The sequence below is a fragment of the Dryobates pubescens genome, chromosome 4 (assembly GCF_014839835.1).
Source record: "Dryobates pubescens isolate bDryPub1 chromosome 4, bDryPub1.pri, whole genome shotgun sequence".
Taxonomy (NCBI): Eukaryota; Metazoa; Chordata; class Aves; order Piciformes; family Picidae; genus Dryobates; species Dryobates pubescens.
The window spans coordinates 1,928,900-1,956,876 of NC_071615.1; the positions used below are offsets into that span (position 1 = coordinate 1,928,900).

At 46.5% G+C, this 27,977-nt stretch overlaps 1 protein-coding gene across 4 annotated transcripts in view; it reads left to right on the forward strand.

The window, feature by feature from the left end:
- The window catches only part of TOM1L2 (target of myb1 like 2 membrane trafficking protein), a 68,877-nt gene that overhangs the window by 23,802 nt on the left and 17,098 nt on the right, over nt 1-27,977 (forward strand). For all 4 annotated transcript variants that reach the window (XM_054180280.1, XM_054180281.1, XM_009896714.2 and 1 more), the window contains exons 2-12: nt 5,015-5,099; nt 5,746-5,824; nt 7,683-7,832; nt 13,313-13,447; nt 14,452-14,610; nt 15,354-15,470; nt 18,153-18,286; nt 21,206-21,254; nt 22,753-22,876; nt 24,141-24,258; nt 26,234-26,309. In XM_054180280.1, coding sequence (XP_054036255.1) covers nt 5,015-5,099; nt 5,746-5,824; nt 7,683-7,832; nt 13,313-13,447; nt 14,452-14,610; nt 15,354-15,470; nt 18,153-18,286; nt 21,206-21,254; nt 22,753-22,876; nt 24,141-24,258; nt 26,234-26,309 — 1,226 coding nt within the window. The remainder of the gene's footprint in view (nt 1-5,014; nt 5,100-5,745; nt 5,825-7,682; nt 7,833-13,312; nt 13,448-14,451; nt 14,611-15,353; nt 15,471-18,152; nt 18,287-21,205; nt 21,255-22,752; nt 22,877-24,140; nt 24,259-26,233; nt 26,310-27,977) is intronic.

Genomic DNA, 27,977 nt, shown 5'->3' on the forward strand with positions numbered 1-27,977 from the left:
GGAGAGAGAACTGATTCTCCAGAAGACAGCAGGTCCATCTGAACCCCACGCAGCCTCCACCACGTGGTACTCCAACTGAAGAGCTGCCATGCAAGAAACCAAAAGGTGGTGACTGTCTGGGACAAAGGGGAGATTGTTTTCCCCAGCGGCCTGGGAGCAGAGAAGGGCTTGGGGTTACTGGTGGATTAAAAGCTGGATGTGAGCTGGCAGTGTGTACTCATAGCCCAGACCCACCCGTGGCCTGGGCTGCATCCCTAGTAGCATGGGAAGCTGGTGGAGGGAGGAGATGCTGCTCTGCTCCACTCTGGTAAGACCCCACCTGCAGTGCTGGGGCCATCTCTGGAGTCCTCAGCACAGGAGAGACAGGAACCTGTTGGAGCAGGGCCAGAGGAGGCCACAGCAATGATGGAAGGGCTGGAAATCCTCTGCTGTGAGGCCAAGCTGAGAGAGTTGGGTTTGTTCAGCTTGGAGAAGAGAAAGCTCCAGGGAGACCTTTTGGTGGCCTTTCAGTACTTTAAAGTGGCCAACAGAAACCTGGAGACAGACTTTCCAGCAGGGCCTGTTGTGACAGGCCAAGGGGTGATGATTTGAAACTGAGAGAGATTCAGACTAGAGAGAAGGAAGAAATTTTTTACCTTGAGGGTGGTGAGACACTGGCCCGGGCTGTCCAGAGAGGTGGGAGATGCCCCATCTCTGAAATCATTCCAGCTCAGGGTGTTTGGGGCTGGGAGCAACCTGCTCTAGTTGCAGATGGCCCTGCTGACTGTAGAGGGTTTGGACTAGATGACCTTTTCAGTTCCCTTTAAACCCAAACCACTCTCTGATTCTATGATCTCAGAGAGGAAACATGAGTGAGGTTGTTGGGACCCTCGACAAGTGTTCAGTGCTACCCTCTGACAGTGCTGCAGCAGCAGCTCCTCCTCACCCTGCTCTCTCTGCTCCACAAGCATTTATAAAGAAGCACAGAATCCTGCAATGGTTTGGGTTGGAAGGGACCTCCATAGGTCATCCAGTCCAACTCCCCTACATTCAGCAGGGACATCCTCCATTAGATCAGGTTGCTCAGAGCCTTGAGTATGACCTTGGATAGCTCCAGGGATGTGGCCTCAACTACCTCCCTGGGCAACCTGTTGCAGTGTTCCAGCACCCTCATGATGCAGAACTTGTTCCTAACATCCAATCTCAATCTCCTCTCATTTCAAAGCATTGCCCCTCGTCCTACCACTGCAAACCTTTGTAAAGGGGGAGAGCAGAACCAGGGAGGACCAGCCCTGGTCAGGGGCTGCCTGATGCCAAATGCTGCCAAGGACACACGTGTTTGGTAATGCAGTTTTAGGTTAAGAAAACAAATTGCTCACCCAGATTAAGGAACACCCTCTATTTAAGACCTAATCTCTCATTTTGCAGCACTGTGCTTGTAAATCCCTTGAGCTTTGGAAATCACCTTCTCCAGCAGAGCAGATGAAGAGATTAAATATATATATATATGAATACTAACTTCCACCCCCCAATGTTAAATAAAATGTTTTCCTAAGCAACAAGGACTATGTGGAGGTGAAAGCAGAGCACATTCCATAGCAATAAACCTTTGTGTCCAGTATAAGAGCAGGATGCAGCTAATTAAACTGATTGTTACAGGTAGCTTTGCACAGAGATGAATTCCTGTATCCCAGACAATATTAGAAAGCTCTGCCTCTGCTCTTCCTGAAGGGAACCCCTGCCTAACTTTGCCTAAGTACAATGCATTAAAAATAGTCATTAACCTGTCCAGTATTTACTGGGAGACCTTCTGGTGGCCTTTCAGTACTTAGAGAGTTCTATCAGAAAGCTGGGGAGAGGCTTTTTAACAGGGCCTGTTGTGACAAGACAAGGGGTGATGGTTTAAACTAGAAGAGGGACATTCAGTCTGGAGGGAAGGAAGACATTTTTTACACTGAGGGTGGTGAGACTTTGGCCCAGGCTGTCCAGAGAGGTGGCAGAAGCTCCATCCCTGGAATCATTCCAGGTCAGGTTGGTTGGGGCTGTGAGCAACCTGCTCTAGTTGCAAATGTTTCTGCTGACTGCAGGAGGGTTGGACTAGGTGACCTTTACATGTCCCTTTCCATCCAAACCAGTCTGTGATTGTGTGATTTATTGGACATTTTGGGAGCCATGCATCTCTCTGAGGGTCCTCAAGCAGAAAGGCTTTTTGTTGCCAAAGTGAACTCGACCAGGAGGTGGTGATGGCTGAAGATAACCCAGAGGTGAAGATGGCACAGCTTGGAGCTTTGCAGCCACTACGACTTCCCTGATGGGTGAGCTCCAGTGCCTTGCAGCCCAGCCTGTCTGAATGGGAAGCAGGGCCTGCAAAGAGTTGTCTCCTGTTCCATAACCTCCTTTTCCATGCTGTACTCTCCATTCTGGAGAGAAATGGCTTCTTCTCAGCACTCTGCTTGGATTTTGCACAGCTGTCTGGTTTGTCTCAGGCTTCTGTAATTACTGTCCTTGGTGGAGCTGCTTTAGCCTCCATTCTGCTGTAGACAAGTCACTGCAACTTGAATTACCCAGACACAGAGTCTTTGTCCAAATAATGGCCCATAATTATGGCCTGTGGGCATCTGCATCCTCAGTCACTGTGACAGAAATGTTAATGGAAAAAACATTGTTGGTAAACAGAGAGAGAGATGTGTGATGTCTTTGGAAGCTGGTTTTCTCCTCCAAAATCTGCCTTGTTCTGGGGGGACTGCTCAGGGGCTGGTGTAAAGACAGAAGGGTAGTTGGGGAAGGTGGTTCCTGTGATTTTATTTCTGCTTTCAAATATTTAGAAGTTTGGTTGGGTTGGGTTTTTTTCCCCCTTAATTAAAAATGCACTGGGTGCCAGGGATCTGGAGGAAAACCTGGACTAACTTAGCAAGGAAGGTCATGTTTGGCTTGAAGGGTCCCCTTTTTAGGCCACACCTTGAGTCTTGTGTCCAGTTCTGAGCCCCTCAGTTTAGGAAAGATGTTGAGTTGCTGGAAGGTGTCCAGAGAAGGGCAACGAAGCTGGGGAGGGGTCTGGAGCACAGCCCTGTGAGGAGAGGCTGAGGGAGCTGGGGTTGCTTAGCCTGCAGAAGAGGAGGCTCAGGGGAGACCTTCTTGCTCTCTACAACTACCTGAAGGGAGGTTGTAGCCAGGTGGGGGTTGGTCTCTTCTCCCAGGTAACCAGCACCAGAACAAGAGGACACAGTCTCAAGCTGCACCAGGGGAGGTTTAGGCTGGATGTTAGGAAAGAAATTCTTCCCAGCAAGAGAGATTGGCCACTGGAATGTGCTGCCCAGGGAGGTGGTGGAGTCCCCATCCCTGGAAATGTTTAAAAAGAGCCTGGATGAGGCACTTGGTGCCATGGCTTAGCTGATTAGATGGTGTTGGGTGGTAGGTTAGACTCCATAATCTTGAAGGTCTTTTCCAACCTGGTTAATTCTGTATTCTGTGTTCTTTTGAGGTCTCTCTGGTGGCAGGCTTTCTGTTCAGCTCAGTAACATTGCTGCCTGTGGGGAGTGTAACACAGACTGGCTTTGAGAAGTGTGAAAAATCCAGGGGATGTTCTGGGCACCACCAGACAGAAGTACATTGATTTAGGAGGAAATCCCAAGGAGGAAATCGTTCTTGTCAAGTGATTACTTGAAGTTATGGTTATGCTGCTCTCGCAGACGTCTATAAATTAAACTGCCAAGAGCTGACATCTGCTGCTGTCACAGTGCTATAGGTCATCCTTCCCCTAGAATTTAGTCTGATGCCGAGTGACTTACCTGCCACACAGAGAGCGAGGGAGCGTTTGGGATTCAGGAGATGTGTACACAGCCCCAGCACGGATAGGAGAGTGAGGACAGTGCGGGGACAGTGCCTAGTCCCCTGGCAAGTAGTATTTAGGGACCATGGCCCAGGAGTTAAAGGATGCTGGGCAAAAATGGGGGCCCAAGAGTGATATCATGACCTGAGATGCCATGACCAGCAGGATAAGGTGATTCTCCCCTTCTTCTCCTCTTGTGAGACCTCACCTGGAGTACCACATCCAATTCTGGAGCCCTATGGTGGTTTTGTACCAACAGGAGGAGGACATCAAACTGTTGGAGCCGGTCCGGAGGAGGCCATGAAGATGATCAGAGGGCTGGAACAACTCCCCTGTGGGCATAGGCTGAGAGTTGGGGCTGTTCAGCCTGGAGAAGAGAAGGCTCTGGGGAGACCTTATAAAGGCCTTCCAGTACTTGAAGGGAGCTACAGGAAAGCTGGGGAGGGACTTTTTACAAGGGCTTCTTGTGATGGGATGAGGGGCAATGGCTTCAAGCTGGAAGAGGGAAGAATTAGACTGGAGATTAGGAAGAGGCATTGTAACAAGTTGTCCAAGGAGGTGGTGGATGCCTCCTCCCTCACAGTGTTCAAGGACAGGTTGGATGGGGCCGTGAGCAGCCTGGTCTAGTGGAAGGTGTCCCTGCCCATGGCAGGGGCATTGGAACTAGGTGATCTTTAAGGTTCCTTCCAACCCAACCCATTCTATGATTCTATGATATGTTTTCCTCTGTGGTAGTTCTTTTCATGCTGAAGTTCTGGACTTCCTTGAATTCTGTCTCCCAAGTTGCTCTTTCCTCCCTCAATGTGTCTGGAGGTATTATCTGCTAAAACCAGGAGGAGGTCATGTTGATTTTGGGGAGATTTTCCTGCTTCATAACTTGCCAACAATGCAGTATCTGAGAAGTTTAAATTGGAATTAGCTGACATTTTCCTGCTCTCCCAGGAATTCAGGAGTCTTTGAAGAACAGCCAATCTATGTGGGCTGAAGGTAATGAGCTTGAGGATTAATTGATTCTGTCTGAAAACCTCTATGCTGATCCCTAAAACCAGGAGGGAAGGTTTGACATTGCTTACAGTCAGTGGGGACTTTTATTATCCCTGTCTTTCTTTCACTGGATAGTTTCAGCTCAAAGTAACTGAAGCTGGATTGGCATCGAGTGCCTGATCAGGAAGGGGGCAAAAAGCTTTCTTTTTCTTTACCTTCCAGAAAAGGCCACAGATGGCTCTCTGCAGAGTGAAGATTGGACACTCAACATGGAGATCTGTGACATTATCAACGAGACAGAGGAAGGGTATGTGCTATTGCAGCTAACTGCAGGGTTCATGAACACAGTCTTCACCCAGCTGTACTCAGCACAGCAGGAGGTGCAACGTCCAGGGACAGGTGCTCGTAGTTCAAATGCAGTTTGCAGTGAGCTGCTCAGTTTCCATGCTCCTTGGGTATTTCAGAAAACCACTGTATGATGCAGGACTGTCTGTGTTTGGTCTCTGTTTGGGAAGGCTGGCATGAAAAATGTGTTATTGGAGGAGTCCCCAGTTTGTGCTTCTGGGGTTCTCCTTTTCAGAGGTGCATCTCTTTGCAGTGCTGCAACGCTATTAATTACCGCTGTCTGAATGGAGAGCTTCATCTCCTTCAGCATCAGAAAATCCCTGCTGCCTGCAGTGTGCAGGAGAACTGATCTTCTGCCCTGGGCCTTTTTCTGAGTGCCTGTCAATCTCTCCTGCTTGATCAATATCCTGCCTTTTTGGAGGCCTCGGGCGTTGCTCTGGTCTTGACTGCTGTGGCATTCTCTCTCCTCACATAACTCTATGTGACCCCAGTTTGGTTGCAGTCAAGTAATCTGGCATTAACACATGGTGAAGGATTTCTCTCTCTGCAGTATATGGCATGTGAAAAGCATGTCTGAATCTTTTAAGAATGTTGTGTTTCTGCTTCAGACCAAAGGATGCCATTCGAGCGCTGAAGAAGAGGCTGAATGGAAACAAAAATTACAGAGAGGTCATGCTGGCACTGACGGTGAGTAGGGGCAGGCTGGAAGGCCTCAGAAGGGCAGAACCCTTTGCTTTTGCCCTTTTCCTTTTGCTGGCACTCTCTTGAATGTACACACTATTTGCTCTAACAGCCACAGCTCTGCCCTTTTCTTCTTTCCAATTGCCTCCTCACTTCCTTGGAGGAGGATGCTGGAAGCTTTGCATAGCATTTTTCTGACTCAACTGATTTCTGCCATTTGTTTCGGGGCTCTTATTCATTCCAAGTACTGACTGAGGAAAGTTAGAGTAGCCCAAATGAGTTTGTGTACCCTTTGGGGCTTTCCCTTTCACTCTCATCTCCCTGTGTCCAACCATTTCTCCACTTCAAAACAAGAGCTGTGGGCATGTCTGCAAGGGAGGATGATGAACTTGCCACATTTGCAGCCTCATAAGTAGCTGATGCGCAATTTCCCTTGTGAATGGATCTCTGTAGGAGACTCCCTTTAATTTATGCTGATCTAATTTCACTCAATAAAGTGTAAATTATATTCTGTGCATTTAGGCAGCACTGCTAAGGTGTGAGATAATTTGCCAGTGACCTTTTCCAGTGCTGGCTGTGGCCAGGGGTTTCCCGGGTAGTGCAGCGCTCCTGACCGCGCGGTGCTGGGCAGCAGTCTGAGGGATGAGCAGCACTGACTAGATGGAGTTGCAGTGCCGTGGGTAGGTGATCTGTGTGATCCTTTCCCACAGCTCTCGTTGCCTCTCCCTGAAGAAACATGTCTGTGCTCTCTGTCTTCTTGCCATTCCCTCTCCTGGATTGTCATTTTGACAGATTACCAAAGGCCAAAGCAGAGGTTATCCATTGTGCAGGGAAAGAGCGGAATTCATCAGCGGTGAGTCTGTGTCATCATGGCTGATGAAAGCAGCTGAAGGAGGAGAGTAATTACAGACTCCTCAGATCCAGAGTCACAGTGGTTATTAGGCATGGCTGTGAGGAGAAGTGACGCCTCAGATTTATCTCCATGCTAATCATGTTCTTCAGAGAAAAACCAACAGCTGTTCTTCCATGGCAGTTGAATGGCAAGTGAAAGGTGCCTCTAGCTAGGTTGCAGGGGGAAAATGTGTCAAAGTATAACCTGTCAGAGCATTCACCAGGGAGTGTTTTGAATGAGTGAAGATCATTCACCTGAATTCCCCCACCTCTAGAACACAACTTATAGCTCAGAGCAACCGGGTCCAGCTGTGTGCCAGGTACATAAGAAATGGTGGAGTGCCAGAGCACAGTAATATCTCACTGTGACAGGATGTCCTCTGTCTTACCTGCTCTTGATGTGATGCTTTGTGCTAAGCTGTTCAGCTGCACAGGTTGGACATTTCTTCTTTGAAGCTGAAGAAACTTCCATGTCTTTGCCTTAGAACAGCCAAAAGCAGATCACAGAAGTGTCCAGGAGGTTCCTGGTGGGTGAGGTACACAGAATGTCTGTGTGGAGAGGAAGCTTTGTCAGAAAATTCATAGAATCATTGAGCCCAATCATCAACCTAACACCGCCATGGCTATTAAACCATGTCCCAAAGCACCATGTCTAGGTGTTTTTTTAACACCTCCCTGGGCAATCTATTCCAATGCCTGACCACCCTTTCAGTAAAGACATTTTTCCTGATATCCAATCTAAACCTCCCTGGCACAATTTGAAGCCATCTCCTCTCATTCTGTCACCTGGTACTAGGGAACTGAGGAAGAAAAGGAGGATTCAGAGTGTAACTGTAGAGTCTCCTCTATCTTCTCTCTCTCCCACCAACACTTTTAAAATAAAATAAACCCCTAAAATCTGAAACCAGCCAAGAGGCTGTGTGTGTGATCAAGCTTTGCTCCAACAGTGACTATTTTGTGTGTCTGCATTTAGGTGTTGGAGACCTGTGTGAAGAACTGCGGCCATCGCTTTCACGTCTTGGTGGCCAACCGCGACTTCATCGACGGTGTTCTGGTGAAAATCATCTCACCCAAGAATAATCCCCCCACTATTGTACAGGACAAAGTACTAGCACTGATCCAGGTACACAGCCTGTCTCTGCATTCATATGTTGCTGCCTGAAATAAGGAGTGTCTGCCTCGCTGCCACGCACCGCTGAACACGCTGTCAGCATTAAAGATGTGGCAAGGTTTTTACAGGTGAAAACAAACAGCGTCTCCAGCTTGGCAGGGAAGAGCAGGGAAGAGCACATGCATCCGGGTTTTCAGCCAGAGAGAAATGTCTGGATTCTAGTTAGAGAGGTACCACTCTCTTCTAAACCATGAGGAATTAGTTGTGGAATTGTAGAATGCACTGGTTGGAGAAGCACATCTAAAGGTCACCTAGTCCACCCCTCCTGCAGTCATCAGGGACATCCCCAGGTACATCACGTTGCTCAGAGCCTCACCAAGCCTGACGTTCACAGGCTCACAAGATGTTAGGGGTTTGAAGGGACCTCAAGGGGCCATCGAGTCCAACCCCCCTGCCAGAGCAGGACCATAGAATCTAGCACAGGTCACACAGGAACACATCCAGATAGGTCTTGAAAGTTTCCAGAGGAGGAGACTCCACAACCTTTCTGGGCAGCCTGTTCCAGTGCTCTGTGACCCTCACAGTGAGGAATTCCTCCTCATGTTGAGGTGGAACCTCCTGTGCTGTAGTTTATATCCATTGCCCCTCGTCCTGTCACAGGGTGCAAGTGAGCAGAGCCTGTCCCCTCCCTCCTGACCCCCAGCCCTCAGATATTTATTAAATCCCCTCTGAGTCTTCTTCAGAGTAAACAGCCCCAGGGCTCTTAGCCTATCCTCACAAGGCAGTGTTGCAGTCCCTTCATCATCCTCATAGCTCCCTGTTGGACTCTTTCAAGTAGATCCCTGAACTGGGAAGCCCAGAACTGGATGCAATACTCCAGGTGAGGTCTCACCAGGGCAGAGTAGAGGGGCAGGAGAACCTCCCTGGATCTGCTGGACACACTTCTCTTAATGCACCCTAGACCTTGAATGTCTCCAAGGATGGGGCCTCTGCCACCTCTCTGGGCAACCTGTTCCAGCGTTCCACCACCGTCATAGTAAAGAACTTCTTTCAATCTACCCTTTCTCTAGTTTAAAACCCTTGCCCCTTGTTCTATTGCTACATGCCCTTGCAAACAGTCTCCCCAAAAGAAGATAAATGGGTGACTTTGCCATTTGACAGTCACATCCAGAAGCTGGAGCCCTGCTTCTGTGATGGGCTTGTCCTCTGAGGCAAGGAAGTTTCAGAGGCTCACGCTTTTGCTGAGTTGCAGAACGCTTGCTTTGCTGTGTGTGTTTCTCTGCCCGTAAAATGGAACTGTTTCCCTCCATTAGAAAGCATTCTGAATTCCTTTGAAAGAGGGTTATTGAAAAGTAACTGACCATATAGGAGTTAAAATGGTTTGGGTGTGTTTTCTTTGGTTATTGTGCACTGTCAGATCCTTGCCTGCAGTGGGGAAGTTCAGACCCAGGCCTGTCTGCTGCTTCTCCTTCTGTGCAGCATAACAATAAACAGCCACTTTAATTCCACAAACCATTAGCAACACATGAGGAAACATTGGTGCCTGCCTGGAGGAAATCTGACAATTATAGGAAGCTTTATCACTAAGCTCCTACAGGCTATTGCATACACCAGAGACTGGAAAGACACTGCGTGCTTAAAATGATAGAAACCTGCTGCAGTGTTCCTTGTGGGAAGGTGTTTGCAAAGCCACAGCTTTGTTTCCCAAATATCCTTCTGATTTTTTTGTGGCAAAGCATGGAGCTGAATTTCAGCTGCTGTATTTGTTGTTTGGATGCACAGACAGGACATCTGTAGAGCATGGCTATGTAAAGAAGTGATTTCTGAACAGGGAACAGGCTGAGGGGGGTGGAATTAGGTGGGCATTGCATGGGGGTCCTTTATCTCTGGTCTCTGATCTCAAGGCTTTAGGGGGAAAAAACAAAACAACACAAAATGAATTAATTAATTCTGGTGCATCTGACTGAGCCCTTGGGTGTCAGCCTGCTGCTGCATGCAGTGACCAGGAAATGAGGTCAAATCATAGAATCATAAAATCATTTTGGTTGGAAGAGACCTTTAAGATCATTGAGTCTGACCATAAATACTGTCCTGTGAAGAGAAACTGTGTGTGTCTTCATGCTGCTTGCTCTGCTAGAGACTCTTAGAGAATGCTGGTTACACTGGGTCCTGGATTTAAGCAGATTCCCAGTCATCAGTGCAGCTAAGATGGAAGTGCTTGTAACCTAACCAAAAAATCTGCAGTCTGGGTGCACTGAAAAGCTTTATCTGAGTAGACTTAGTGCAGCAGAGCTAAAAGCCTCACTCTGGGTTCTAAATGGCTTTTGGTATAAAAAGCTTGAGAATTATGAAAGTTGCCTGTGGGTGGGTTCTGTTAGTGTCTCTTTAGCTGGAGGTGGGAGGGGACTTTGTTTCCCAGATTGCCTGACAAGTTTGGAAGAGGGATTGCAGTCACTCATTCCAGGTGCCCTGTGGACACGCACCCCCAAAATATCCCACGTGTCGTGACCGCTTCGCTCAGCTTAGACTCTGCTCTGTGGAGCTCCCTGCAGTTGGAGTTAACTCTGTTCCAGGGGGCTGATCTCTTCTCAGCTCTGCTCCACCACTGTTACATTTATCCCTTTCCGTAGGCTTTTTACAGTTTGATACCGGGGAAGTAATAAGAACAGAAATGAGAGGATTAATAGCACTTGGAAAAAGCTTGTGCAAACAGCAAATGTCTTCAGCCATACTGCTCTTATACTCCTGGGCCTTCCACAGCAAGGCTTGATGAAGCTGCCATCCAATTCCTTATCTAGAGACTTGATTATTTTGAGCTATTGAGCATCCTGCGTCTCACTTTCTCAACCTATTTCCCAGCGTACATGCATTAGCATGTATTACAGATTGCTTCCTTCTGCACCTTGCTGAAAGGCCTTGGAAATCTAACTGTGCCTCTGCTAAGAACTTGTGTATCAGCTCAGAGGTCATGCCACCTTCCTGCCCAGGAGCTGAGCACTGTCATCAAAGATGAAGCATGGGGAGACTTGGAGTGGCGTGGGAAATTCTGTTGAGGATAGCTGTGTTAGGAAGTGTCCAACACTGGAGAAGTTGGCTTGGGATGGTCCCTGATTGAGCAGCCAAATTTGGGTGGTGTTTAATTAGCCTGTTTGATTACACTGAGGTGCCAGATGGGATTTATGCAGTGGCATCCTTCAGTATCTACCTTTTGCTAGTCTGGTCCAAAGTCTTAGAAGATCTGAATTCAATCTCACCTCTGTCATACTCTTGTTTGGACAATGGGCAAGTCTCCTAAGCTCTATGTGTAGCTCCTTATCTGTAAAGCAGAGCTAATATTACTCTGCCTAGATGAATTGTAAGCTGTCTAGGACAGGGATTGTCTTACAATGTGTGTAGACAGCACTTAGGACAATGGCAGCCAGTCCTACTTGTGACCTCTGAGAGACGCATTAATGTAGATAATGCTCCCAGCTCAGGCAAAGAGGAGTACAAATCAAAGTGTCTCCTTTCTCCAAGGAAGAGAGTTGCAGGAGAGGGAATATATTAAGAAGGGAGAGTGCAAATGAAGCGAGTTCAGTGTCATTAGTGCCTCCAACAAAATCTATAGGAAGCCAGTGAAACAGGGGATGCATTAGCAGATCCTCCTGGACAAACAAGCCTCATTAGAAGTTGAGGGCAGCCACACAGCATACTTTTGCCTCTAATTTCTTTTGAGCCATTATTAAATAGAGCATCCCTTGCCTGACATTTTTCACTCTTACCTGCAAACAGAGCTGAAGTGGGGAAAGCCATTATGTAGAAGCATCATTCAGATGATTTCTTATGTAAATTGAAAACACAGACAAAGAGCAAGGGTAGAGTTACTTGTACAGTCAATACCTCCGTCAGATCAGGGATGATTTGAAAGGTCAGTTCCAAGGAAACCAAACGGCTCTTTGCAGTCAGAGCTGTTTTCCCTGGCTCACATAGGGCTGTTTGGACTTGCCTTGCATCAGCACAGTTGATGCAGTTAATTTACTCTTAACAAAGCTGAGAAGCAAACCCAGAATTGTTAGTGTGCAACTGATAATGGATTGTCTTCTGGGCATGTAGGGTAGGAAATGCTCTTTCTTAGAGCTGGACAGAATAGGAATGGCAGTTAAATATCAAAGGAAGTTCTTTACAGTGAGAGTGGTGAAATACTGGAACAGGTTACCCAGAAATGTGGGCCTCCTCGCTGGAGACATTCAAGGTCAAACACAATGGGGCCCTGAGCAACCTGATCGAGTTGGAGATGCTCGCTGCAGGGGGGTTGGATGAGATGACCTCTGAGGGTCCTTTCCAACTCAATGCCTTCTGTGTGTGATTCTGTGAATTATTTCTTATCTGGCTCTGCTAGCTTTGATTTCTCTCCTCTCAAATACAATTAAATAAAAAAAAAAAGAAAGAAAGGTGGTTAAAAACAGCTTTTAAAGTAAAAATAGTCAGAGATGCAGTGTAAAAACGATGACTACATGAATTAAGTTCCGAGCCCACACACGCGTCTCGCAGTACCGCATCCCGCACGCTGATACTCTCCCTCACGTGTGTGGGGGTTTGTGGAGTGCTTCATTTTTAATTGAGTCATAATATTTCATTTTTTCCCTTCCTCTAAAATGTTAATACTTGGCTAATTTCCAGTAAAAGTGAAAGGGAGCAGAGGCTTTGCAGATATTATGCTCCTCGCAGCTCCGTGAGTACTAGAGGCTGGCTAGCCAAGAGAAACACTTGGTACTTCCACTGAAGAAAAAGCTCAAATGTGAATTGAAGTCTTTTTAGAGAGCAGAGAATTCATGTGGGAGAGATATTATGAGCGTTCTGGCTGTGGGAAATTCTCCCTTTAAACTTGCTCTCTCTGCCACACCAGGGTGTCTGAGTGTTGGCTGTGCTCTGTAAGAAACCAGGCTTCATTAGTTCCGCTGCTCGTGGGACTGCAGGTTTCACCGTGGAAGAACCTCAGAAACTGTCTTTTGTCTTTCAGTTTGGGCCATACAAAATACTGAAGAAAACTTGAGAGCTGTGGGGTTTGGGAGTTTTTTCACTTTGGCAACAAATGAAGATGTTTCAGAAATCTAATTGAGGTGACCTCAGATTATTGCAGGACTTTATGAATCGATTTCATCTTTCACACAGACTTTTTTTTGTCCTGGTGGCTATAGAATATGCAAGAAAAGACCAGCATGCAATCACTGCTAAGAAGAGGAGACTGGAAGAGGCTTTCATTTGTGTTTGCAGATTTTGATGATGTCAAGGGCTAGACACAGCTACTGTGCACTGGGTTCCTGCCTGTGTTTGAATGAAATGTCTACGTGACTCTCTTAACAATACTTGCAGGATCTTTTAGAGCAGATCTACTGATCACAGCTTCCCTTTGAAGCTGAAGGACATGAAAGCTTTTGTAGCCAGTATCTGAGGTCAGGGTGGAGCTGGAGCTTCATTTGGGAGGTTTATGGATAATCCCTCATGTTTTCCAGGCTTGGGCTGATGCCTTTCGAAGTAGCCCTGATTTGACTGGAGTAGTGCATATTTATGAAGAGCTCAAGAGGAAAGGCATAGAGTTTCCCATGGCAGATCTTGATGCTCTGTCTCCAATACACACACCACAGAGGGTAAGCTGCAGGGTTGTTTGGGGGTTTTTTTCTCCCCAAATAATAGTTGGATAAGCATTCTTCTTTCCTCTCCTGTGTTTCTCTGAAACTGGCTCGTTTTCTCACTCCTGGAAGGACCCTTTCAATAGCGAAAAGGCATGTGGGAGCGGCATAATACAGCTGCATTTGACAGGCTGATAAGCTAATGATATCTTCTCCCTTGAGTCAAAACACCATTCTGAGAAGAGAAAAGCATTTGGAGGAGGCTTGCACACTTGCTTTATACCACAAAACCACCAGATAAATGCAACTGATTTGTTCAGAGAGAGTCCAGCAGGATATGTGATTGAGATATACTTCTTTTGCTCAAAACTATGGTTGTTTCAGTGGGTGAGAACCCTGAGCCAAGGCCTGCCTGGCTTTTAAAGGTGTTCAGGTTCTGAACTTCTCGCTGATCCCATGGTAACATGAGGTCTTCCCACCTCTGAAAAGTTAGGTCTGGAAAGTTGACAGAGCTGCTGCTGGGAAGTCACTTAATAATCACAGATGTTCTGATTATTCATTCTGAAAACTGGAGTTAATGAATCTTTGAAGTGGTAAATGCAAGTGATCAAGAACTGAAAGATTACAATTCTTGTGTCAAGATTAATTAAATTCATTCTCCTCTGTATCACATTCTCCTCTGTATTCTCCTCTCTGTATCACAGCTTTTGCCTTTTTGTGATTTTGTCAGCTTCAAATAATTGATAATTATTGATCTTTGGCTCTTGCTTTTATTTCCTTCTCACTCTTCCTGGAAAGGTAGATTGACTTCAGTGGGCTGGGTCAAAAGACACGGGCATGCATTTTTTTGCTGCAGCTGCCTGTTGCTGGGCTGGGCCTGCCAGCCTGTTCTCGTAACTGCGCTGACCTTTTCCACAAGGTGCAATTATGTTCTATATCTGAGCCTATTTGGCCTGGGGTTGCTGACAAAGCAAGTGCTGTCACAAGTCAGCGTTTGAACTCCTGTCTTTCTGATGTGGCAGAGCGTTCCTGAAGTCGATCCTGCAGCAAATATGCACAATTCACAGTCCCAGCAAAGGATGAGCACCAGCTCTTACTCCTCCTCTTCTCCAACGGCGTATTCTGCTCCTCAGGCCCCACCTCTGAATGTGACTGGTCCCATCACTGCTAATTCTGAACAGGTACTGGGATGATGATTTCTTTTGAAGGGGACGCTCTCAGCAGATCAAATTAGAAACCACTTTGCAGAGGAACTTTAATTTTAACCCTTTTGACTTTTGCCTCCTAGTTCTGGTTCTACTTAGTGATCTTTCCTCATATATTGACAGAAAAATCCAGGCTCCTAATGACAGCAGTTAGGAAACCTCCTGTGCTGACAGACCAACCCAGTAGGCTAGGAGTTATTCTCCTTAGCCCCACCTTCTGAAAGGCACAGAAGGTCTTGCAGATGCAGGAAGTCTAACAGAGAGTTATGTCTGCCTCCATAACAGCCTTGCAGTCGCCTCGATACAGGATCCTCTTTTCCCTCTGCAAAAATAACCTCAGAGCCTAATCTCCTGCTCCAAATCTGTACAGCCTTCCCCACACTTGCACGAGGCACACAAGGTGCACTAAAACCAAGCTCTGGTTGGAGCTGCTGTTTTCAGTTGCTTCCCTTCCACCCAAGCACAGCACATGTGGGTTTGTGATGATAGTGACTCTCCTACAAAGGGCTTTTCCTGATGCCTGTTTGAAATTCTCTCCTGGGTAAACTTTTTATCTTCACTTTTTTTGTCATCCTCCCCTCCCACCCCTCAGCTAGAATGTCTGGAGCCTCAGATAGCAAATCAGACTGAACCAGAGGCATCCCAAAGTCAGTTCTTGAAAATGAACTGCTTCAGGCACACAGTGTGCAGTGCTCTGCTGTCTTTTTGCCCCACTGCAGATTGCCCGGCTGCGCAGCGAGCTGGATATCGTCCGTGGCAATACCAAAGTGATGTCTGAAATGCTGACAGAAATGGTACCTGGACAAGAGGATTCCTCAGACCTTGAATTACTTCAGGTAACAGTTTTGTAGCAAATATGATTCTGAGCCGTCCTGTGCTTGAGTTTCCCTGGAAGGTGTGGGGTTGGTGGTAGTTCACTGCCTTGTTTTGCTGGGTTTATGTAATGAGTGTGGACTGTGCTTGACCCTGGTTAGTTTCCCTACTTGATGTTCTTCATTTGTTAAAGCTTCCAATGTCAAGGATTTCATAACTTCCCTTGAAACTTATTCCAGTGCTTTCTTCTCCACGTAGCTAAAATTTCTTCCCAATGTCTCCTTTACCAGAAAGCAGCTTAGAATTACTGTAGGCTCTGTAAACCCTGAGCATTTCTACTTCTTCTGCATCCTCCACCATCACTTACACAGTGTGAAAACATTCCCAGGTATTATGAAGGAAAAAACCAAACACTCCAGGTTTCTAACTGGACAATATACTGCCTAGGGCCTTTGGATCCTCTGCCACTCAAACTATTACACATAACCTGTCTTTCCAGAAGATGTCCTGCAGCTTCTCCTGAAGGTAGTGTCTTAAGGCAGGAACTCAGGAGAGGTTTCATGCTCTCTGGAGGGTAATCAGAAGGGATTTCTTTGCTGGAAAACCTCAATCCAGTGCAGCATTTATTATCTCAAGAGGGAAAATGGTGTAAGCTGAGCTCACGTCTCATGCTTCATACTTGCTTCCCTAGGGCAGTGGCAGCAGGATGGCCTTTGGACTGTGGAGAGTAATACAGTACCACATGGAACACAGATGAATACTGTGATCTAGCATTCCAGCTGCTGCCCTTAACATGGTATTTGCCTTTCCATAGCTTCAGAAGTAGGCTTCTGGTTTGATCCTCCGGCAGGGAGGATGAGCTCTCACCACAACATATTTGGAGGAAGGCAGGGAATTGCCCTCTGTGATACACAGAGTTTGAAATCCATCCAAGACCTGAAGTCTGTCCCATGCAGCGGTGTTGTGTGCTTGTCTCAGAGCCATCATGGCAGCCGATGAGAGGCTTTGCAATAAAGAAGCCTTTCAGTTAGCGCCCGTTTGGGTTGGACTGCTCAGAACAAAAGAAGCTTCCAGGAAACCTCCACAGCCCAAACCAGCAGAGAACAGTTTGCTTACACTCAGGAACAACTCCTAACATCTTGACAGCATAACCTTACAGCATAGCTGTAAGGTGAAAGGACCTGATCATAAAACGGAGTGACAGCAGCGCTGCTTTATTCCAACCGCTTCCCTCCTCTGCCTGATGCATCCTAAATCTGAATCACAGAGCTGGGGACAACCCAGTTTTGATCACAAAGGCTGGCTAGTCTTTTGAAAGCTGGGTGCTGCGTGCAAGGACTCCTTGCTTTGAGGTTTATATAGCCCTCCTCCTTAAATAATTCCTGACATTTTCTCCCAACAATCAAATGTAAACAGCTTGCTAGAGAGCCAGCTCTGAGCAGAATAGATAGGTACTGTCAGCCCTCTCGGAGAGGCAGCAAACAAACCCTCTGAAATGTCACAATCTGCTTCTAAAGTGATGGGATCAAAACTGACATTGGAGAACACATTCCTCAAGCTGTTAAGGCAGCTGGATTGCACTAGGTGAAATTTATCCAGAGCTTAGGATGTCAGACCAAGCAAGGAAAACAAACACATTTTTGCTTTCATCCCGAAGGTTGTGTACCAACAAGTCATCCTTGTTTAGTGCTCAATTTTTGCTGTGAAGTGAAGCTGGGGGGGGGGGGGGGAGTTGGGGAGAGGAGGGTGGTGCAGAAGATGAGAGGGATATGCTTTAGTTGGAATGTCAGTGCTTATTGAAGTAAAACCATGGGTCTAATCAGTGGCGCCATGCCATATGTCACGTCTCTTCTTGTAGTTCCTCCTCAACAGATCAGGTTTGACCTTTGGTCTTGAGGCCTTTCAGGAGGAAAGAATTCTGCCAAGTAATTGGTGATGGAAGAGATGTCGTGGAAGCAGGAGAACTCCTGGTTTAGCAAACTTAAATCTAGATTCCTGGGTGTGAGAGGCTTCTAAAATAAATGCCCTTACTCTATGTTCTTCACAATTTTCTTCTGAAACTGCCTTTTGGCAGTCTCTTCCTGTGGCATTGCTCAGTTGAAGGGAACGTTTCTGTCTGTAGTTCAGTACTGAAGTGTCTGTGGAGTGCTCATCTTTTCAAGCTCCTGCTCCTTGTTTTGCATCCTCCCTCATGTTCTCAGTAGCTGGCAAGTTCTGTGTCCCCAGCACTTCTCACACTTGGCTACTTGTGGTAGCCCTGATGAACCTCTTTTCCCTCCTTGTTCCACCACGTGTACCTGGTTAGTTCTCTCCTATATTCTACCTTGATGTGCAGCTTTCAGTTTTTAAGGATGATATTGCCAAGAAGAACAGACTGAATTTTCCTTGAAAGCTCTCTTCTGGAAAGCTGCTGTATTAACATGTTTTATTCTTAAAACAGATCACTGAAATACAGATATTTATTTTCTGAAGTGCTCAGAGTTAAAGAAGAATCAGGATGTTGAATTGTAAATAGGCCCTCAAGGTTTTATGCCATCGTCTCTTGAAGGGCATGTTTGATTAGATGTGCTTTTGGGTGACATTTAATCATGCAAAGATAGACTTGTCTTAGTGTTTCTCAGCTGGGGGATACATTTGGCTGGGAACAGAGCTCAACTAAATCTGGCTGCTTATCAGAATGTGTGTGCACGATGCATTCCTCCTAGGAACTGAACCGGACCTGTAGAGCTATGCAGCAGAGAATTGTAGAGCTTATCTCAAGAGTGTCCAATGAAGAAGTCACAGAGGAGCTGCTGCATGTGAATGATGATTTAAACAACGTCTTCCTCCGATACGAAAGGTGGGGCACCTTTCCCATCAGCCCTTTGCATTCCTCCTGGGTTTTCTCTTCAGTGGCAAAGTAGTCAGTTGACAAGAGTTGGCATCTGGGCCCAACATAACCACATGCAGAGAACCAAACCACAGGAAGCAGTTACAAAGTGTTGTTATGCTCTTTTATAGTAATATTTCTTCTGTTGTTGCCTTTATCACTTTTCTTTTCCTTCTTCTCTCTTTTCTTTTCATTTCCTTTTCTTTCCTTTTCTCTTTTCTTTTCTTTTCTTTTCTCTTTTCTTTTCTCTTTTCTTTTCTCTTTTCTTTTCTTTTCTTTTCTTTTCTTTTCTTTTCTTCTTTTTTCTTTTCTTTTCTTCTTTTTTCTTTTCTTTTCTTTTCTTTTCTTTTCTCTTTTCTTTTCTTTTTTTCTTTTCTTTTCCTTTCCTTTCCTTTTCTTTCCTTTTCTTTTCCTTTTCTTTTCCTTTTCTTTTCCTTTTCTTTTCCTTTTCTTTTCCTTTTCTTTTCCTTTTCCTTTTCCTTTTCCTTTCCTTTTCCTTTTCATCTTTTCTTTTCTCTTTTCTTCTGTTTTGTCTTTTTTCTTCTTTTCTTTTCTTTTTTTAATTTTATTTTTTCTTTTTTATTTTCTTTAGTTTTCTTTTCTTTTTTTCTTGTCTTTTTTTTTGTCTTTTTTATTTTCTCCCTTTCCTTTCCTTTCCCTTTCCTTTCCCTTTCTATTTTATTTTATTTTATTTTTTATTTTATATTTCATTTTATTCTGTTCTATTTGTAGCCATTGAAATTTTGTGGGGCATAGCCATAAAATGAAGGGCAAAACTCTGTGAACTAGCAGAGCCCTGTGTCTGAAGTGCCTGTTGTGTGCTGCTTTACAGATGTAGGGACTTGAGACCATAAATAGCACAGCTACTAGCTCCATGCTTGCCTGGGCTCTGCACAAAGTGCTTGTGCTGCTTCCTGGCTTAGGGAGGCTCCCGTGAGCTCTCTCTGACTTCTGAACTCTGAGCTTTCTGCTTCCCTTGCCAGTGCAAGGGGAGCTGAGGTGGGTGTGACCTTTGTGCATGTAATGGGTTTGTTTTTAAGGAGCACTTCAAACCTTGGGGGGGGGGGGGGGGGGGAGCCTGTCTGGTGCAGAGCTGAGGGGTTGAAGGGTTGGTCTGCAGGAATCATCCCCAGGGGCGGGATGTGGGTCACAGGACTTTGGACATGTTAGACAAAGGCTCTGTCAGCCACATCTGCTGCAGGAGGTGACACGTGATACGGCAGTCTTGGGAAAGTTTAATCTTCCCCTTAATGACAGGCCCGGGGAGGGAGGCACTAAAGAGTACCCTTTGTTCCTTGCTCTCAGCGCAGGGCTTTGTTTCTCAAGCCTTTAAAAATAAATTAGGCTCTAGGTCTGTGGATGTGTGCTGTCATGGCAAAGGCTGGAAGGAAGACTCGGTGGCCTCGATTTTGCCTTTGATTTAGTCGTTCAGAGGAGATGGGGGCAAACTTTGAAACAAATGGTGGCTTTTTATGTGAAATGGTCCCTGTTTCATGCACAGGCATGATCCTACAAGTGGCAGAATGTCACTGTCACTAAGGCTTGTTCTACTCACCCTTAATATTTTCTCTATTTTCCTCCATCTGTGACTCTGCTGCCTGGGGCTAATGTATTTGTAGTCATTAGACACTGAAAGGTGAGCTGAGTGATGTTAGCAGGCTCTTTGCTGTGGAATAGCTGCGCTGGTCTGAGCGTTTCAATACATTCCAGTTCCTCCTCTGCCATTCCAAAAGCTCCACACTGATCACGTTGATTCCTAGGATGGGGACCGAGCTCTGCCAGTGACTCAAGCAGCAGCTCTGCCCTGCACCGGGAAGGATGGAAACCAGCGAGTGGTTCATAAGCCTTTGGGTGAGAAAGTTGGAGGTGGGAGGTGTCAGGTTTCCAGCGAAGGGAGCTGGATTTCCAGGAATAGTAGACACCCACAGTTTCCTAAAATGGAAATGTGGGCCTGAATTTGGGGTTTGCTGCCTTTAGAGTCTCCCTTTTCCTCTGTTACAGTAAGAAAACATTTCAGCTTGCTTGAGATCCCCTGTTGTGTTGTGTCCATGTGGGAGAAAGCCCACAGGGCTATGTGACTGTTAAATAGCTTACTGCTTTGAAATGAGGAAACATTTGAACCTCAGCGAAATCCGTGTAAGGAAAGGAGGCTTAGACAGGCTCTGGGAGGAGGTAGTTCCCCCTGTGCTTTTTTGAGCTCCTGAAAGCTGGGTCCAGGTTTGCCGCCCCAGAAGCCCAGCTGGTTGGGGAAGGGGCAGAAAAGAGACCAGATCTTGACTCGGCAGACTTCTTCCCCCAAGAACTAGGAGGCTGTTTCTCCACCATCATCACCTCTCTTTCTTAGGAAGTCCCAACGTGTTTGAACATAGGCTCTGATGATCTTTGAGCTGACCCAGAATGTGTTAAGAGCTGGCTCTGCCAGTGATTGTTTCTCCTGGGTAGGGCTGTGCTGCCCTGCGTAGGCCTCCTCATTTACATGGATTGCAGCAAGAGGGAGCTGTTAAGTGGGAGGAAGACTTGCTGCAAGCCCTCAGCTTACTTAGCTGGGAGCATCAATCTTGCTCCTGTCCCTTGGCTCACATAATAGTCTATCACGAAGCACTTAATGGGACAAAAACAACACCAAAGCAAAGACAAAGGCTGCAGAGTTTTGCAGGTTGCAGGATCAGGCTGGTCAGCTTCGTGGCCACATCTGCCAAGAATGCAGCTTTGGCAACTGTCCTCCCTTTGTCCTGGCTTGGAGTTAAAGCTTTCAGGGTTGTCTCCTGAACCAAAGCAAACAAAGTTCTGTGCAAAACAGGCCATGGCTTTGTTACAGACTTGTGGTTTTCATTGTTTCCTGGTGGCTTTGACAGCCCTTGTTGGTTTCTTGTCTCTCTTTCTGAACAGATTTGAACGATACAGATCAGGCCGTTCAACACAAAACGCCAGCAACGGAGTAAGTACCTAACTCCATGTAGTATACCAGCAGCTACAGCAAAGTAGCCATCCTAGTACCAGCAGTAGCAGACCTCCTACATGGCCAGCCTGTGTCCTTCCTGTAGTGGCCAGTAGTGGATGCCAGGAAAAGAACCATAAGAATGGCAAACATCAGGTGACAACTTTTTGCTCAGGAAGACACTGCACTAAAACATCTCTGTGTTTACAGTCCTTGATGGATTTTCTTTCCTCTATGAACTGGTTTTTTTTATTGCTTTTGAGTCTGTGTGGACTTCAGGCATTCAGAATGTCCTTAAGCAGTGGTTTCCACAGTTTCACTGCACCTTTTTACATATTTAATAAACATTTTGTTTACATTTGACGGAGTCAATTATTTGTATTTGCTCCACCTGATTCTTCTTTCACTGTGTCAGTGGAGCATCTGTTATGAGGAGAGGCTGAGGCACCTAGGGCTGTTTAATTTGGAGAAGAGCAGCCCCAGAGGGCATCTTCTCAATGCTCAAAAAGAACTAAAGGGTGGGGGGTAAGAGGATGGGACCAGACTCTTTTCAGTGGCACCCAGTGACAGGACAAGGGGCAGTGAGCACACACTGGAACCCAGGCAGTTCCATCTGAAGATGAGGAAAAGTGTCTTCCTCTGAGTATGCTGGAGCCCTGGAGCAGGCTGCCCAGAGAGGTTGTGGAGTCTCCTTCTCTGGAGAGATTCCAAATCCACCTGGACATTGTGATCCCAAGCAACCTGCTGTGGGTACCCCTGCTTTAGCAGGGGGTTAGGCTAGATGATCTCCAGAGGTCCCTTCCAACTCCTACCATTCTGTGATTCTGTCTTGCAATACCACAGTTCAGTTTGATTTTCTTCACACCATTTATAATTCTAGGAACCTCTCTGCTTTTTCAGCAGCCCCTTTTCAAGCTGAAGAGCTACAGATCTAATTATTCTTCCAATGAAAACTCTATTATAGCTGTTTTAAAGTGCTCAAGATCTGAGTTCGTAATGAATTCAGATGTGGCACTATTGCAGTTTCTGTTCTACATTCTTCCAATCATTTCCTCTGTTTACTTTCCCTGTTTGATTGCCACTTCTGCAGTGTGATGCAAACTTCAGCACAGGCTCTGCACTGTAGCTTCAGTCACAACAAAGAAGTTTTGTTTCTGAGAACAATTTATACCTACTGTGGAAGATGATAGAGATTCAGTTTGACTTGGATCTGATGCTGATCCAGTGCTGAAAGAAGTGGGGAACACAGACACATTAGCTAAATCTGAAGAGATGTAAATGACCTCCAGAAGAGTTTCCTACTGTGCTGAGCAGTCAAACTGTGGTTTTCTGGTGGCTGAGCCTTTTTATTCTGCACTTACCACTGTAGTATGCAAGAGACTGATCCATTTAGCATTATGCAAGAGCTTTTTGAGGATGCACCCATTAGTTTTGTTGTTCAATGTTGCACTGAAATCTCTGGCCTGTGTAACTTGCTGCCTTTCTTGTGTCCCAACAGGTACTGAATGAGGTGACAGAAGATAATTTAATAGATTTGGGTCCTGGCTCTCCAGCTGTAGTGAGCCCAATGGTTGGAAACTCAGCACCCCCATCTTCACTTTCTTCACAGCTCGCAGGGCTTGGTGAGTGCCTGATCCCATTAGGGCTGATGAACATGAGGCTGCAAAGTGTGGACTTTTGCAAGCCACTACCAGTCTGTGGGTCTGGAACAGGCTGCTGGGGCCATCCAAGTGCATGGTGGTGGGAGGCAGTGGACTGGAACAGACTGCACAGAGAAGTTGTGGATGCCCCATCCCTGGAAGTGTTCAAGGCCACTGGTGTAGTGGAAGGTGTCCCTGCTGACTGCAGTGGACTTAGAACTCGATGATCTTTAAGGTCCTTTCTAACCCAAACCGTTCTATGATTCCGTGAGGTCTGAGCCACTGGCTGAGGTCCCTGTGACTGAGCTGAACACCCAGCACAAACTCTTATGGCAGTGGGCTGCTGGCATTTATGAGGAGCTATTTTTCTCGGGTGGGCCAGGGAATTTCTGCTCTCTGTTGCTCTCCACTACCTGATTAATGTTGCCCTGTAGCCTTCAGAACGTTTGGGGGTGTGACTTACAGGGCTGGGAGGGCTTTCCCTGCACTGCAGTCATCCATAGTTGGGAACCAGCCTGGCACAAAGGGAGGGATTTATTAACCAAAGAGGAAGCTGAAGGAGAGGATTTAGGTTCTTATTGATGGTCAAACTTGTACTATTACTTTTATTTCTCCTTAGGTATAACTCAGTGAAATCAGTCTGGTGAAGGTTCATGATTCCCCTTCTGCAAATAGAAAATGTTTGGGTGAAAGACTTAATGAAATTATTAGGAGTGTTAGGTTAAATCAAACCAAAGATTGCTTGATAAGATCACTTGATTTGAGTAGAGATTCTTCACCCCTTTCAGTGCCCCAGTATCATATAATTTGATATGAAACTGTTGGTTTCACAGTCAATAGCTGCAAGACAACATTGTGAAGAAGACTAATATCCATGGCCAGCATCTGAGACCATGTAGTTGTAGATAGTAGCAAGTGCCTGAGGATGAGACTGGCAGCAGGTGCACAGCCATTCCCAAACACTGCTGTCTGGATGAGGAGTGCTGGTGGTGTGGTGCTTGCAGGAGGAACAAGACAATCTCTACATTTGTCTCTTAAGAAATTCATGGTTAGCAGCTTCCATCTCCTGCTGCACAGAGCTGTGCTCAGTGCTGCAGCTGGGAACTAGATGCTGTTTTTATGATCTCCAATTCTGTAGCTGTTGTGTGTCGTTAGTGCCATCCTCCCTAACCCAGGCAGTCAGGACCATGGTGTTTGCATGTGGTTTGCTACTTCATTGGTTCATTTTCTTTTCCTCTGCTTGCAGACTTGGGTACAAACAGCGTCAGTGGCACCCTCAGCTCTCTACAGCACTGTAACCCTCGTGATGACTTCGACATGTTTGCACAGACAAGAGGCAGCTCCTTGGCTGAGCAACGAAAGAAGTATGTTGGGCTTTGTCTTTAGCACTGTTTGAGTCACAGCACTGCTCTCTTCTGGGGGCATAAATCTGAAACTTCTTGACTTCATTCCAGACTGAAAAAGTAGCTTTGCTCTATGTTTTTTTGTGTGCTTTTCATCCAATCCCCATCCTGTTGGTCATTATTAATATGAGCAAGTGGAGAAGTTCCTGCTGCTGGGCAGAGCAGACTGGCTGAGTAATGTTGTTTGACTGTCTTAGTATTCAGTATTCAGTATCACCAAGGTTGGAAGAGACCTCAAAGATCATCGAGTTAGTTAATGAGCTCACTGGAAACTTGGAATTAAACTTGCCTTTAGTTCTGCAGATGCTTCCTCTTGTAAAGGCTTCTCACCCCATCCACCCAGCCAGTGTTTGAGCTACAGGAGCACAAGAGTCCTTCACCTGAAGGTCATGGATACACTTTGGTGACTGAATTACTGTCATCAGGGGCTTGGAAAGAGAATTACTATCCAGTTAAAGTCTCCCTTTGGCCAAGCAGTCAGACACTCATGGGCTGTCAAGGCAGTGTAGCTTGCCCAGCTGCTGTGCTATCCCTAATTTGTTTATATGCACAGGGCTTGCATCTCTAGAGCTGCTAATGTGGCACTTTCAAGGGCATTGAACAGGTCAAATTATTTTAATGTAAAGTAAATCTATGCACTTATTAAGCAATCCTTTGATCCTTGTCAAGCAAGATTCAGTCAAAGACACACTCAGGTGTTTTTCTTTCATATTCTGTTTCTTGCCTCCTTCTGGCTTCAGCCTCTACAGGATGTATTAGCTGCCAGCAGTTAGAACATCATCACTATCTTGTCTCAAACTGAGAGAGGTTGTTAAATGGTTTAGCTCAGACCTTAGCAGATTATCAAAATCTTACCAGCTCTGATAAACTCGAGGCAGCAGATTTTTTATTTGTGGTTACCAGCAGAGCTGTTGGTCCTGCCTCAGCTGTGCTGAGAGGATGTGCTCTACTGTAGAGATGTACATTACCCCCCGAGATTTTGGGCTGAGAGCCCTAATGTATAGTCAGAAAGAAGATGCATTGCAGAGAGATGTAATGGAGGTCCCTCTGTCTCTTGTGCTAAATGAAGCACAAAACTAGTCTTCCCCCAGTGCACCTCCATCTCCTTCTGCGAGCTAATGGAACAGGGAGCACATAGCAGCCTGTGATTTCACAGGGGAGGATTGATGTGCCTTCCTTGGATTGTGTGCTGTGTAAGTGGAGCAGCAGCAAGGCAGTGAAGATGTGAATGTGACTTGCCACAGTGTGTAGGTGAGAGCCTCTGGGTGCTGTGCTCAGAGCCTGGGAGAAGGCAGCGTGCTGGAGGAGGAGGTGCTCCTCCTGCTCAGACCCACGGCTCCTCCCAAGGGCTGCCTTGTGGGCAGGTGTTGGTGTCTGCTTCAGCTCATGGCTCACTGTGCTCTGAGAAATTATGCTGTTGCCTCTGTCACCTGACTGCTACATGTCCCTTTTGCATAGCAATTTAAGAAGCTTTTTAAAACCCAAGCTCTGTGAATAGTGCATTTCTTTGTATGCTTCACTGCAGTTGCTTAGTTATGGTTCATCTGGCTTCAAGTCTCCTTCTGCCTCCCCCTCCACACACGCATCAAGGTCAGGCTTCCAAATGTCATCATCAAAGCTTTGCAAAACATAATCTGCAATCAGGCCTCTTTTCACAGTCCCCTGCTAGCTCTTGGGCACACTCATGACCTATTTGTCTACCTTTCATTATGCCAGTCTTATGCTTTTTAGCTTCAACGTGCTTCTGAAACCGCTGGATGGTCTTTACCCAGAGCACACTCCTCTTCCTGGAGTACATTCAGTACACTTAAGTCTTGTTCAGCAAAAGAATGTGCTTTCTGATTTCCAGGGGAGTAAATCAGAGCAGCAGCTGCATTCTGTGTGGGGTGACTGCTGGACTTCCTTCCTAGCTGTGTGGTGTGCTCCTCTCTTTCAGCGTGACGTACGAGGATCCGCAGGCTGTCAAAGGACTGGCATCTGCCCTGGATGTCCGAAAACAGAACACAGGAGGGGTAGGTCGCTGCTCTGCATTCTGTTATCTGAAGCCCTGTGTGGAATCCAAGCTGTAGGCAGCTGCTTTGAGGTCTCATTCTGTATTCCAGCAACATGCTAGTGCTGGCTATTTGGAAATTGATATCTGGAAGCGAGCACTTGCTCAGTAATGATCTCTAAAGAGCTGCTACTTAGCACACCAGCCTAAAAGACATCAAAATCACTGTGGGTAAATTCTCCTGTGCTTTTGCAGCTTGCCTGAGGTGGGGGTGGGAAGGTCCAGCTCTTTGATGGAATCACTGCTAAAAATAATAAGTGGCAAGCGTCTTGTGAACACTGGTGTGCATTTGTTTGATTCAGTTTTGCTTATGAAAGTTGGTGCAGTCTTAATCTACCAGACTTTGCTCTGAGTGCATGGATACAGGAGCACGTTTGAGGGAGAGGAATTGTGCAGACTTTTACTGCTTCACATGCCTTGCTTTAGCTGCCCTTGCATGCAGTCTCTGTCCTGTCTGTCCCCAGGCAGGCTCTTCCTGTCTTGTGTGAGCAGAGGCCCATGTACTGACACCTTGCAGCAACTGATTGTTAGAAACATCTTTGAGAGAGCGAGCTTGGCCAGCTTTGCACATGCCCTGGTGAAGGCAGAAGGGAAAGGAGCTGTCAGATTGGCCCTCAACCCCATTCTACCGTCCCTGCCTTTTAAAACCGCCCTGCTCTTTTGTACTTCACAACGTGCAAGTTTTTAGAGCAAGTTCAGAGCCTTTCTCTCATCTAATTTTGGTGTCTGCTGACCACTAGGGAGCATGGCAGAGCCAGTGTAGCTTGGGAGAGCAGCATGCACACCCCTCCCTCCATGGAGAATTGCCTCCCCATGCCTTGGCTGATCCCGCCCTGGTTCTTTCATCAGTTGAAATGGGAGTGCTGGGGGCAGCTGGCATGCCTGGCAGCTTGTGCTCTGAGCCAAGGAGAATTTGTGTTCAGAGCCAGCTGGGGTCAGATCACAGCTGCCTGCCTGCCTTGGCCATAGTTCAGTGGCAGTGGGGCTTCAGCAGTGATTTTATATGGAGTATCCCCCTGTCCCACAAAGCTACCTGCTTGTTCCTGTCCCTATCCTCCTGCAAAAAGGGGAATTTGTAACCCAGGTTAGCCCTGTGACCAGTTTCAAGCTTGACCCCACAAAAACTCGTGCCAGCAGTACTGAGGAAAAAGGGGGAGGCAGGAAGAGAAGTAAGAATCTTAAGGGTGGCAAGAGAGGAATTCCTGAATGCAGTGGTGATAGCCCAGTCCCCCAGGATCACTGAGCTGTGTTCCTGGCAGGACCTGGGAAAGGATTTGAGATTCTGCTCTTTGTTCCTGGCTAACCAGATGCAAAGGGTTTGCATTGAGCTACTGGTCAAGGGAGCTGTGTTCCCCTGTGGCCACAGGGTCATGTCCTTATTTATTAACACTTTTGTTCTCAGCCAGCTCTGCTTGAGGCACCACTGCTATGTGTCATTCACACCAGCAGAGCTGCTGCTCTGCCCCAAGTGCTGTCAGTTCAAAGGGCTGTCTTGAAGCTAATCTGATGGTCAAAGTTTTTTTGGGCAAATGCTTTATGGGCTGTGGAACTTTGGGCTCTGAGATGTCATAGAGACTTTCAGCCTCTTTTCAAAGGTCCTGAAGACTGTATCGTTTTATCATCCTTCCCT